General features: G+C 36.3%; 1 protein-coding gene across 1 annotated transcript in view; it reads right to left on the reverse strand.

Moving 5' to 3' along the window:
* Window positions 1–14,442, reverse strand: part of PRDM5 (PR/SET domain 5) — a 77,774-nt gene that overhangs the window by 35,465 nt on the left and 27,867 nt on the right. Inside the window, exons 9-11 of the mRNA XM_035889642.1 lie at window positions 12,003–12,087; window positions 10,546–10,703; window positions 5,050–5,143 (exon numbers count right to left, since the gene is read on the reverse strand). Coding sequence (XP_035745535.1) covers window positions 5,050–5,143; window positions 10,546–10,703; window positions 12,003–12,087 — 337 coding nt within the window. The remainder of the gene's footprint in view (window positions 1–5,049; window positions 5,144–10,545; window positions 10,704–12,002; window positions 12,088–14,442) is intronic.

The raw sequence follows: 14,442 nt of genomic DNA on the forward strand, positions 1-14,442 counted from the left end.
CAGGTATGTGATTCTTCAGAGAAATCATTACAACGAACCTTCTCTTCATCACTACTGTGAATGCAAAAGAGAATATTCTCTTCTATTTGTTAACTCGATTAAAATTACAAGTTAAATATCTGCAACACGGCATTCATCCAGAAAACCACAGTCTAAACTGGAAATCAGGTGCCCATATCCCAGAAAACTTTCTAAGCAGTTATATCACAAAGAAAGATCATCATAATCTAAGGACTATCCTCCACTTCTTATTTTTCAGAAGTCTGATCTACAGCCTCCTGATCCATATGATTAAGATACAGACTTGTATAAGCACAATCTACTTTTTCCAGTAGCATTGATGCACATGTAGAGGTACACTTATTTCCTTGCTATAGCTCATTAAAGGATAAAATCATCCCAGCCTTGGTCCCAGTGCAAAGGCCAACGTGACATGAGTGGACATTTATTTCAGTATGCTGCATATTAAAGTCCATTTGATACTACATGTTGAAGCACCAAAAACCTTCTTATTATATATTATACATGTAATACATCTAAGTTAAGCTTATTGATATAGTGGTGCCTCAAGTACCCACAGACATTCCAAAGCCTAGATAACCTGTTTCTCTCCCCTATAAATCAACCATAACTGCCACCCATCACCCCAAACCTCATTCTCTGTTGGTTTGGAAACAAAATGGTTTTGTCTTGGATGACACAAGAAGAATATGCTAAAAGGTATTAAAACATAAGTTGTCTTATGCTAAAATACTTTCAGTGTAGCTACTCAGAAGAATTTTCAAGGTCAACAGGGATGCAATTTAATATGCTGTTATGTGGAGGTTTAACACTGATACTACTTCTAACTGTTCATTTCAGTCCTTGTCTTGGGAACATGAGACTCCCCTGCTAACAAACTGAAGTCATTAATATTTTTACTGAAGTAACACACAGTCTTCTACTGCTTCAACAAAAGAAAAATATTCACATAATTTCTTTTAAAAATTACTTCTTATAAGAACTTCTAGGCTTCACAGATTTTGGGGGTTTTTTTGGTAGTCATTTGGGTTTTTACATCTCTTAATAACTTAGCTCCAAGTCTGAAAATAAATTGGAAAAAAATGAAGCAATACCAGACATTATTTGCCATGTCTTCTGAAGTAAGAAATATTTGTATGATTTCCATAAATTTACATGATATCACTATGGTTTAAGACACAATTTGACGTTTGTTGAGTTTCAGGAGGATTTTTCTTTTTTCTCCTAAAGTTTTGTTTGCAGTCATGCCTTTCACTTTCAGTACTGCACTTTTATTACAATTTGAGAAGATAAATTACTTTCAAACAACAACAGAAATAATAAGATAGCAAAAGATCAACCAGTTTTCAAATAAAAACCTCTAAAGTCAAGGAATTTCAGAACTAACATATTGTTGAACCATATCTCCTCTGTGTGTACACACTGTAATACTCTTCAACTACATATAGTTGCAATGCCAGCTATGTATTTAGCCAAGTCCCGGCTTCAGTTTAGCAAAATTTTTAAACATGCGAAGTAATGGGAAGCCTAGAATTGGGTATTTTTTCAAATGTTATCCTGGATGAAGGCAAATAATCAGTGTTTCTCCTCAGCTTCCTCAACTAGCAGAAACCCTATATCTTATTACAGAAGAGCTATCAGAACACTGTCTCCACTCACAGTTGGCTCACTGAACAGTCTTCATGTCTTGTTTGTTTTTTTTTTAAGCCATAGATAAAGATACACAAAATCTTAATTAAAAAAATACCATTAATACACAACTATGGAAGTAGTTTCAGAAGGTTCCTCAATGGCATAAAGCAAAAGTCTAAATCACTTGCAACAAGATGCGAGTACTAAAACTCCCTGAGCAGCTCTGTAAATCCTCTTGTAGAAGACTGCAGGAAAAAAACCAGAGCTACACAACCTATTTCATGACACATCACTGCTGTGATGAAGAACAAACAGATTTCATATGGTAAATGTAAGAACATGTCTGTTGTTTAAGAACTATCACTGCAAAACCCAAACTCTTTCCACTGCCATTGGCAGATAAGAGTAATATTAAAGTTACCAAATAAATTTCTAATATTTAGGTATAAGAAAAAGAATTTCCATTACGTATTTTCAGTCAACAGGTTTGCATTGTGCTAGATCAAGAGGTTTGTTACAAAATAAAATAGCAAAAGATATATATACATTTTCTTCAGGCCTGGGCACGCTAGAGAATGGAAGCAAACAAGAAAGTGTATCATTGACTTCAGCTCTTGAAACCACTGAAGGAGGGAAACTTTTTCAGAGTACTTGACATGAAACTACAATAGGATGTATTATGCCAGTGCTACTAAGAGGGCTTTCCCTCAGAAATACACAACATAATGTGAGTGTCTTTCCTAGGACTGGCTTTATTTACTCCACTGATGCACTCTCCTTACAACAAAACAAAATAAGAAAAATCAGGGCTACTCGTGCTTTACTTGAAATAAGCTATCTTCAGTGCCCACTTCTGATAGTCCTTGTAGAAGGAGCTAACTAGTATTTTCCTTACTAACATTCTGCATGTAGATTTTTACTCTGGAAAGCAAATATGTAAAAAGGATGATGTCTTCCTCAACAAAGGCAATCCTGTTCATGCGTGCCTCCACAATCCTAGACAACTGAATGATCCAAGCAAAAATGCTCAGAGTTACTCATTCTTGTTAGCCAGGTCTCTTACAGCCCCATAAGCTAGTATTAGCCAAGTATGAACTACAACACATTTATGTATCATATATCATCCCTAAACACTACAGCTGAGAATAAAGGGTTAGACCCAGCATTGCCAATGACATAATGAGAACACAGTTACTGAAAAGTATTATCAGCTGCATGCCTAAGAGTAAAAGCTTGTCTGACTCTCAGAAGACAAGGTACATTTACACAGCAAGAACCTAGGAGAAAAAAAAAAAAAAAGTTTGGATTTGCTTTTTCTTTTAAATTATTTGTTAGACATACTTCATCTTCAATTTTGAAAGTTTTACCCATGACACCTTTTCTAATTTCAAGACAGGAACACCTGAAAAGTGAGTTTATGAAATACATTTTTTTCACAGAAAATTAAGTTTGTAAAATAAAATTTAAGTTATTCTACATCATTCTGCAGAGTGCCTGCTTCTAAAACAACAAGAGGATACTGAATTTAAAAAAATATATGATGTAGGCTGAACTTCAATTTTTGCTAGAAGTTTCAAGCTTCAGACTTTTTTCTTTCCTACAGGACAGAACAGTAAAGACACCTAAATACATCTAGAGATTCTGGTTTGTTTCTGCCCTTTCTTTACAGAACAGGTATTTTCAATGCTATGAGAGGGACCATCATCCAGCTGTAGCAGGACAGTGGCTATAATTCTGAGTTATTTCAAATATGAGAAACTCATTATCATGGCAGCACAACTTGTCAGTCTGAGTTAGGTCGTGAGGGGAAGAGTTCTACATTTCTTCACTGAGAACACAAGCTCTCCTCAGACAACAGCAGAGCCCTTTGTTTTAATCACAGCCTTGAACTGAAAACTGTTTATTCTTCAGTTCATCCTAGTAACGACTTTCACTTTTCACTTTGCTATTGGTCTGTCAACACTTCTTTTATAGGACTACAGACAAGAGAGGTGCAGTATGACTATAAAAGCTTTGCTTATATTCTGCTGTATTAAGGCCTCCTTGTTAAGTTGGTCAGTTGTTGGGTTTTTTCTCCAAAGTAAGAAAAAAAAAAAAAAAAGGTTTAAAAATGCTCCCTGTGATTAATAAAAATAACAAATATTATTGGTTTAAGGCCTTAAACTCATTTTGGAGACTGTTTTAGCTAAGATGGCAAAGTTACCACCTTCAAACACCTACTCTGTCCCTCAGCAAGACACGCCTCCTTTTGCACCAAGGAAGACTGACTACCCAATGTCTGTGCCACTGCAGTTCACACTATTATATATTTAACTTGCTTAAACAATGGTCATTCAGGAACAGCTAAACTTGCCACAAATCACAAGCCTAACTCAAAGACCTCAAATTTCCTGAGCTCCCATCCTCTTGAAAAAAAAGTCAAACTATGTTTTTAGAGAGACCTTTACCAAGGCCTACAATTCTGCATACTATGAATTACTGCTTTTGAATATCCTGCAAACGCTTGGTTTATTAGAATACGCAGGGTTTTTACTTTCCCCCCCCCATAATTTTTAACATTTAACATCGGAAAAATATTTTACGAAATTCAATGCTTTGTGAAATTGCAGCAGCTTTGAAAGATAATTGTAAAAGAACAAACAAAACATGCTAGTCTAATAATTCATCTAACAGAAACATTGTTATACTGGTATAAAAAAAATAAAGTTTTGTGGTCTTTTTTTAATTATACCAACGTAAATATTCCCCAAATCAAAGCACTGTCTTCTAAGCTATAAGGATTTTAGAACACGAATATTTTCTAAAATCTATATTGCTGACATTCACATGGTTGAATAGTAGTCTAGAGCTCTGTAAATATTAAAGACAGAGAAAATTCCACCAAAAATAAATCTTTACACAGTCAGTTAAAAAAACAGTACAGAATGCCAAGAACAAGTTACTCATGAGGGAAAATGGCCACAGCATTCCTCTGGGCTGCTAATTCTATGCTAGAGGCAGGAAACATTAGCCTGGACTGGCACAGGAGAGAGAATCTCAGTTTCAAGCTCTAAAACAGATTACCTACAAAAGCTGAGTAAGCCACCAAGTTATCTCTACTTCCACTTCTCCTTTCTTAAAATAGAGGTAATGCTATCACACTTAATGCAGAAAAAAATCTCTTGTCATAAGACCTCAGATCATTGCTAGATTTTCTACAGCATATTTGGATTTGCACTTAAGTGCATTTAAAGACAAGGTTTGTATTCAGCTCTGAACTTTCTAACTCCATGGTGTTATCTTAATACTAATTTAATATAGCAAGTTGCGTGTTGGAGCAAGGTGCCATATGTCTGTTTTTCTCAGTCAAATCTGAGAACTGAGGAAGTTCTTTTTCCTCTCTGACTTAGCACTTACTGTTATGGATTAACAGATGTCTTTGTAGAGAGAATGGGGTTCGGAACAAAGCTTTGCATTCCTCACACTGGAACGGTCTCTCTTCAGAATGGGTCTGCAGATGAAAGACAACATGTCAGATGAAAGGATCAGGGAAATCAATCAGCTGTCATTACAGTAATTATAGCTAGCTTTCTAGACTGGATTCAGGAGGGGATATCACAAAAATTTGAAACATCAGGGGATGAAGAATTAAAACAATCATTCTGCCATTATTATCCAGAATCCTGAAAGTCAGACTAGCAGCTACCTAATAAACGTACCTTCCCAGTCTCAGAAGTGTTACATGAGGTGTGCATGTAAACAGAAACAAAAATATAGAATAACCAGGAAAAAAAACTTCAAGCTCAGTTGCATTGATTCATCAGTACTAACACTGGCCTTAAGTACTTACTAATTTGAATAAATACTTTAATTTTAAACATATGTACATAAACCTCTTTTTGTCAGTTAAGTTTGAAGGTAAAACTGATCTGATTATCTCAAGACAGTATCTAAAATTTGCCAAAGAAAATTTCTCAAATCATGAGACTGGTTTTACATATCCTTGTTTCAGCTTCTTGTATAAAAGAAAAAACAAACCCAAAAACTCAGAAGCATCAGTACCAATATTTTTGTTTGTTGTAGAAAAATTTAGCGTAGCTGAGAAACAGCCTCAAAGCCATAAGTAAAATAAAAGGCTAAGCCTGCATGAATCTCTCAAACTGCAGAGCTACTGAAGCAGGTTTATTTTCTGGAGCTTAGGAAACATTCAGCTTCATTCTACTTCTGTAAATTTCAAAGCACTTTCCCTGTCTCCTAGTGTTACTAAGTACTGTCCCACTGTAGACAGTAAATTAATCCTTACAATCTATTACCTACCCAATTTTCTACTATTTTTGCAAAGGAAAGCAAGTTTTTAAAGCATCAGTATCTAAACATTGTATTAGCTCACAAGGAACTTACGTAGAACCTGCAGTGCCAAAAGGAAAAGGGAGGGGATGGACAGTAAGTGTTTTATAATATGCATGAAATTAGGTGAATGAGTTAATTTGATAGACTAAGAGTAAATATTAGCATAGTACATACTTATGTAGTCTATTTCTGCTATTCATAATACCATACGACACTTAGAGCTATCCCTTAAACTATGGAGAAAAAAGGGACTGTGGGGAGTCAGCATAATTATTTAGATGTAGACCGAGGGCCTTGAACCTATATTGATTTTAACACAAATGTCCTCTTACATACACAACAGTACCAAAACATTAGAGCACTTGCAATGGTATACAGAGACTTTGGATTCAAAGTCAATTCCTTGACCCCAGCCTACGTCACTTAAAGCAAAAAGGCAACTGGAGCACCATCAAATGTGTGGAATTCTCACAGGTTACATAAAAATCTGCTGAATGTTTTTGTCCAGCTTCTACAGGTTTACATCACAGTTTGCATTAGTTGACAACCTGCTTGGCAGTCTCAGCAGTCAGGCCAAGGATTGACAGGACATGAAGAGACTGAACTACCTTCTCACCTCAATAGGTGGTTCCTCCAGAACAGGGTTGAGACATATTGATGAGACACTGTGGGGAAGCTCGCAGTGCTGCTGTCTGTGCTGTACCTGTTCTGTGGATAAATAGAAGGGTTCAGTCTCTAGGGCTGTCAATCTGGCACCTTTCACGAGCGCAAAATTCATGTTGTTTATTTAAAAAATGCCCTGTTTTAGAACACTCACCACTTGAGTGATAGTTCTGAAGAGCACAGTGATTTGTACAGAATTCCTTCTTAGCATCTCCTTGACAGTTCTCCTAGTCTTTTGATAAAGATACAAGTATTCACCTGCACATCTTAACTTCACTACAAAGAAAAACATCTGACTAGGTATACCCACATGCAACGTTACACAGATCATCTGCCTCTTTTGTGAAAGGTCCAGAAATAAGCAGGTCTATTACAAAAAGCCATGCAGATCTTAATAAGGAGAGGTATCCCCTCAAACAAGCATATTAGTTCTAATACTGTCCTTTTGTGTCCTACTAATAGGTTCCAGATCAGAGATGGCTTCCATTTAGTCAAAGCAGAGGAGAGCCATACAATCAAAGCAACTAAGGATGGGCTGTTACGGAATATTTCATGGCAGCCTTTTCTACCACAGCATTTGTGGAGGCTGAAACCCAGCCCAAGGCTACTTATTCCCAATTGAGAAACTGAGGGAATACACTCATTTCAATTCATTATGCTCCCCAGGGCCAAATACCCCTGGATTAACCACAAACTCTTTAAAATCCTGTGTCTGCTGACCTATTTCTGCTCACTGTTATATCCTCATGTTTTGTTCTCTGAACTCCTCCTCTATACATAGCAACAAAGGAGCAGATAGAACAAAAACTTGGCTTTCTCCTGCATGGAAGTAATCTGCATTCTATGGCACAGAATATGTACCGTAATCCAATCTAACCCGGATGAGAGATGCCTAGTTTTATCTGTAGCACAATCCAATACTACATTTACCTCTTAATTTCAGATACTTTTCTAGTCATATAGTCCGAGCTTTTTCACGATATCTGAGCTAGTTCCACATCACATAATATTTCCCAGTGCTGACATCTCCAAGCAAGTGACAAAGCAAGCTTGCACAGGCACCTACACAGGGCAGTGTAGTACTTGTATGCAAGAAGCAGCACATGAAAGAGTTACCACAGGAGGACTAACCATGCCCACCTCTCAGATTTCTAGCTATAAGGGCGTAATGAGTGCTAAGTTAGGGTTCACATCACAATGCTCCACTGAACAGAGCAGATAGACAGTGGAGTTGTTAAGAGTGTATCTCACAGTGAAATCTTGTGAAATGTGAGGAATTAATCTCCTCCTACACCTTTGAAATGACCCAACATTCACCCACATGTGAAAGACGTTTACAAGTACATGTTGTGGGAGCCATTTTTATTCTGATACTTCCAACACAAAATCAGGCTAAATAATCTCCATAAAGGAATCGCAGAAACAACAGCAACAAGTTACCATCTAAAACACAAAACAAGAATTCAAAGGCACAAAATGTATATGTAATCCTGTTTCTTATAAATAAATAAGTGTATGTAGCACTGCTGTAAAACCCAAGGAGTTTTTTCAAGTGTGTTGCTATCAAACTTGAAAGCATGCTTTCTGTTAAATGCTGTTGATTTAAGTGTTCTTGACTACTATACCCAACATTCCTATTGAAGGTTTCTAAGCTCCCTGCTACTAGCATAGTAACTGCAGCCTGGAACTCAAAAAAGCACTGTGAAATTATTCAAAGTCCAACTTTTCTTCCTCCAAAAGAAAATGAAACCTAGGAGGACATCTTAAAGGGATACACACCTAAAGAATCATTAAAAACCTGAGCCGAAGAAATATGTAGAAGTATGATACACAATAAAGGTTTATATTTCCACTGTTACTGGATCTGCATTCCTGTGAACAAGCAAAAGAACTATTGTCCTCTTCCCCTAGTAGCAGCGTAGCCCTCCCAGAATCATGGCACTTTAAACTATTTTGGCATCCCAGACTACCACGTCCTTGACTTACACCTTACAACTGGTTTTGTGTATGCACATCCATACTCCCCTCTGTTACCTCTCCTTGTTGACATCGTTTACTCAATGGAGAGAGGCATGTCTAAAAAAAGCAATTCAGGACATCTATCATAGAACCATAGAATGTTTTGGGTTGGAAGGGACCCCTAGAGGCCATCTAGTCCAACCCCCCTGCAGGGAGCAGGGACACCGCTAACCAGATCAGGTTGCTCAGAGCCCCATCCAACCTGGCCTGGAATGTTTCCAGGGATGGGGCCTCCACCACCTCTCTGGCCAACCTGTTCCAGTGTTTCACTACCCTCATTGTAAAGAATTTCTTCCTTATACCCAGTCTAAACTTACTCTGTTTTAGTTTAAATGTCAGTTTCCTGTCTCTCTTGCTCATCTCTTCATTTAGCAAATGAAATTAGAGACCTAAATGTGGATGGGTGAATATTCAGAGTTGTTTGGGTAAACTTGATGTAAACACAGGAATTCATTATAGGACACGGATGATTTACAGCTAGTATTAAGAAATAAGTATTCCAACATGCTTTAAGGAATTCTGTCAAAATTAGTTATTCACAAAGTTTGCCTAACTTGTAATATTTTTCCCATTAAGCAGAATTTCTAATCCTTACTTATGCTAGTGGTGCTGCTGGTTTAAACACAGAACTGGGTCAAAGTGTTTACTCATTCATACTTAATCCTGAAGTCCATTTTCACCCCAAACTCCTTACCAGTCATCAACTACAAGTTAACATAAGGAAACATGTAAAAAGTATTTATTTAAGATACAGAAGTATCTTTCCAGATAGTATTTATACATTTTTTTCCTTAGAATATATTCAATTTGTGAGATTCTACCCCATTTTCATTAATAAAATCTAAAATGTAAGATTACAATTACAGCATATATGGGAGCTAATCTTGTCCTTCAGCAGGCTTCTGCATGCTTTCTGTTTTAGATAGTCATCACCATTTCATCCTACAAGAGGCATTATTACTACTCTTGCATGATTTATGGCTGAAAGTGCAAGAGATGGTGCAAAGATCCTGTGCCAAATTCCCAGATGGCATATAACATGAGCCAAACTGCAAAAAGCTTGTAAGTATGGGTATATCAGTTTCATCAAAAGGGAGAAAGGGAAGGGGTAGTATTTAAAAAAAATAAAGAAAAAGAAAAGAAAAAAGAGCAAAGGGTTCCAAATATTGGGCACAAAACCAGACAGGTAATTTGGTTTGGTTTGGTTTTTTTTTTCCTTTCTTTTTTACAGTGTTGTAATTCTGAAACAGCAGTCATGGATATAGCCTTGCCACTAGAAATGTAACCCCAGGTTAAAAATAATGACAGGCATTACAGAAATCAGGCCAAGTAGATTTGAACTTAGATCAATAGAAGCAGAGCATTCTTTCACGAGCCTATTTTTCAGGTAATGCTTTTTTTGATGTTGTTTTAATGTGTGAACACTACCCCCTGCAAATCCAGTACAGGTTGAAAGCATCTGCTGCTAAGTGCAACAATGACTGCAACAGTACTACACTTAAGTTTTATTCAAATATGGGATTTTTTAAAAAACAAAAAAATTTTAAGATCTTTTAGACGAGTTACATTTTTAACTTGATAACCTAATATTAAAAAACCAACAGCCAAAAAACCAGAAAAATAAAAATGGGGATTTATTTGATGCTTTTAGCCAAGCAACTGTGATTTCCTTCTGCTTATTTAACTTTTTTTTTTTACTAAAATTCATTTAGCATTTTGAGATTTTGTATATAACAAAGAACACTAAAAAAATACATTCTCCAATACTTTAATCCCATGTTTATAAGCATGCCAGAGCTTAATGATGAACCACTTAAAAGAAAAAAAATCTGCAAATCTGAGGCTGGCAGACCTGTAAACAACAACAGCAGAGTGCTTTACCTTCTTGTGATTCTTGTAAACATTTCTGTGGGCAAATCCCTTTCCACAGAGCTTGCATTTATAAGGTTTATCTTCACTGTGTATTATTTTGTGTGCAGTCACTTGATCAAGTCGTTTGAAGGACTTATTGCAAACCTCGCAGGTGTAGGGGCGTTTTTCTGCAGAAAATGAGTGGGGGACATTTAATCTCCTGTTTATACAGGGGGAGAAGATGAAAGGCAGAGACAGTCATCTCCTCAGAGAGATTTTTGCAATTAAGTCAACCCAATTAAGATTAAACCAATTAGAAAGACATCTAATGCCCTTTATGTTAGACAGTTAAGTCACTCCACAAAAGAAGAGCCATGGTGTATCTCAAGAAATTGGCACATTCTTTGCAATAATCATTGCTAAAACTAAATTCTGATTAATTAGCTTAAATCAAAAGAGAATGACTTCAAAGAGGAAAACTCTGTTTCCAGATTACAAATGTGAAAGAGGGCATGACAGTTTAAATGTTTTAAAACTTAATTAACAATATACATATTAGCTTCCAAAACCAAAAGTTCCTATGCAAAAAGCCTTTATGGTTCAACTGGTGACTGCAACTTAACTATATTAAAGCTCATCCAAAAGTGTCAAAGGAAAGCTAGGAGCCTCTGAGATAGAGATTATGTTACAAGAGATGAGCTTTTGGTACGGACTGATACCAAGAAAATGGTTCCATTTCAACAGCCTGTGCAGCTGTAAAAACCTGCATTTTTTTAAATGCTTATGTATTTGACAGAACAGTGTTTGTGTTACGATTGTGTTGGTTGATGTTTCTAATCACTGGTGAAAAACAGAAACACTGGATTGCAGTGATCAGAAATCCTGGCACAGCCAATTTGTGTCATACTGCTAAACCTATGGACAGGCCACTCCCCGCTCACAGTGACCTGTTCCAGCAGAGGACAGGAACAATGCAATATTTGTGTGTGGTCTATGCAATAGTGTGGAGTATGAGCTGCTTTCCTCTGGAAACTGGAAACTATGTGCACATAAGTCCGCTTATTTTTATATATATATATACACACATGAATGTTTCCCTTTTTATCACAGATCTCTTGACAGCATACCCCAGCTCCCATCCTCTTCAACATGAAATTTCAACCACCAGTTCTTCACCTCCTCTATAAGCCAACTAGCAGTCTTCTGCACCATCCCAGCTACCTGACATCATCTACCCCAGCTAGCATGAAAAAATAGCTTGACAAAGCAGCAATAGGAAGAAGACTATAGAATTACACTTGCATTTTTTAAAAGGCTTAGAAAGGATAGCTTAGATGGTTTCCTTGGAACCTGAGATTTGCTTGAACAACTCAGAACAGCACAGAATTCATCAAGCCTTCTATAAGAAACTAATTCAGGTAAAATTCAATACACCTTAAATACGTATACACACACGCACAAATATTTGCATTTTTTTTGTACGTTACCTGAATGAGTTATCATATGGCGTTTTAGCTGGTTAGCCGAAATAAATTTCTTGTCACATTCCTGACACTCAAAGATCTCATGGACCTGCAAAATGAGTGTTTAATGATAATTAAATGCGTGTCTCAAAACAAGATCACACAACTTACATATACAGAAATTCTCCAACAGACTTAAAATTCTTAGCCAGTACTTATACTAATAGTCATGAATGTTCTGTGATTTCCCCCTTGCTAGTCCCTTGATGAACAACAGTATCCCTCAAAAAATAAATATTCATAATTGCAAACAAACAATTATCACTAAAACTGTATTTAGAAACAGAGGTTATGCAAATTTGCAATATCAGATCCATTTAATATATCATTATTATGAAAGCATTAAAAAAACAGATGCAGAATACCTTTTCAGAACATTTCCTTTTGGTCAATAAGACATAAGTAAAAATAACACAGTAACTACTTCATAACCGTTACAAGAGTTCTAAAACACAATTACTATCAAATTCTTTCAGGACTGTTTCTTTTAAAAGCTTTTAGAGGCAAGACAGTGGAGGGGCAGCAGTGTTTCTTAAGCTGTAAATGCAGTAAGCATTAGCAGGATTTTCAACATCACAGCACAAGGACGAAACGTTGGAAAAATAGTAGAGGTAGCTGAGAGCTGCAACTGCTGATACTCAGTAAAAAAAAAATAATCCTGTGTTAATTGATTGTTCTACAAAAATCACAACACATACATAGTTCTCCACCTGTCCAGATTACCATTCACTTTCTGCTCTGCATTACATTTGCCATCAGCAGCCTCCCCTCAACCTATTTCCAGTGCAACTGAACATACATTTCAGCTTTTTGCAACTGCAGCTTTAGACAGCAAAACTTCCGGCCAGAGATCACATTTCATAAAGCTTTTCTGGAGAACTTTGTAAACTTTCTGTAGGAGGATCTAGCAGCTAAAAATAACAAATATCAAAGGTTCAACACAATACTCTAATGAAAAACATTTGCAGACAGCACAGTAAAGAAGCTCAACTAAGACTTCCACTCAAAACAAACCAACCAACCAAAAAGATATTCCCCGTAAGTATTCTGCTTCACCATGATTTTATGCTGCTACTCACAAACTAACTTCAGAGCAAATTAAGTTTTTTAATAAACTAAGAAGTGGTTATGCCATTTCCTACAATCTTTGCAAACGTGCACACTTTGGACAGCGACACGTAACAAAATGCTAAGACAGAATCAGGTGGTAAGTTCAAATGAAGATCATTCATTCTAAACATTCTGTTTACCCAGCTGCATTTCAGATTAATTTCTTTTATATGCACGCACAATCTACTACTCTACCCCTTCCCAAAAGATGTAATTTTTTACTTAGATTGTTCGCTGAAGTTTACGTAATTCTGCAAGCAAGTGCTATCAGAATTACACACACACAATTATTTGACATAACTTGTAAGGTATTCTTAAACATAATATTCAATATATCAAAACCCAGACTGTGCTTTAACACTATGCAAATTTCTGATTTCAACTTCTGAGCATTAATAAACAGTCTCATTGAATACATTTGCTTCAAAACAGGCTTCCATGCATGCGCATTAAAAAGCTACAGCTATCAAATATATATTCTATAGATGATACTCTTTAATCAATTCTTTAGAAAAGAATCAGACTTGTGTGCACATGCATTAAATAGCTGTAGCTATCAAGCATATATTCTAGAGCTGGCACTCTTTAATCAGTTCTTTAGAAAAGTGCACGATTACATGGTAAAACAACAGTAATAAAAGGTAGCAAATAATTTTATGAACCGCGATTTGCAAACAGCTTTTCGTTTTAAGAAAACTTGTCAGGTAACATGCTCTATGAGTACAGAGGCTGTAATACCACAGACAAGTGCTCAGGCAATGATTTATTCATACAACAAAATTAGTCTCACTAGGGGGCTGTAACAGGTATCAACGTAAACCTCTGTTACATTAAATTCAGAACATATTTACAATTTTTTCATAGGTATTTGAAGAGCTACACCTTCAGATAACAACTTGCTACGTGCTGCAAGCATCTGAACAAGATTAATATATGCTCAGATAGATAAATTCCTTCACTTACAGGACTCATGATCTTAAAATTTTCATGATATCTGTTGAAAAGCAAAAGGTCATTCAAAAGAGTTTTGGGGTGAAACTGAGCTAAAACTCTGAAGATACAAGTAATCCATAGTCAGCTTTTCCAGAAACTAATTTGAATTTCAATCTACCACTCCAAAATCTGGATAAGACTCTGTCTGATGGAAGGCAGTGCTTTGAGAGAGCAAGGATAGGAAACTATTGCATCCAACTGAAATTATTAAATGTTACTGACAATTTAAAATTTGGTGTCCCAAATTTGGTTTCTTCTACCTTTCAATAGCTTTCATAGTGATTGTGAAAAACAAAGAATG

This window comes from Egretta garzetta, unplaced genomic scaffold (genome assembly GCF_000687185.1).
Source record: "Egretta garzetta isolate BGI_Z169 unplaced genomic scaffold, ASM68718v1 scaffold342, whole genome shotgun sequence".
Classification (NCBI taxonomy): Eukaryota; Metazoa; Chordata; class Aves; order Pelecaniformes; family Ardeidae; genus Egretta; species Egretta garzetta.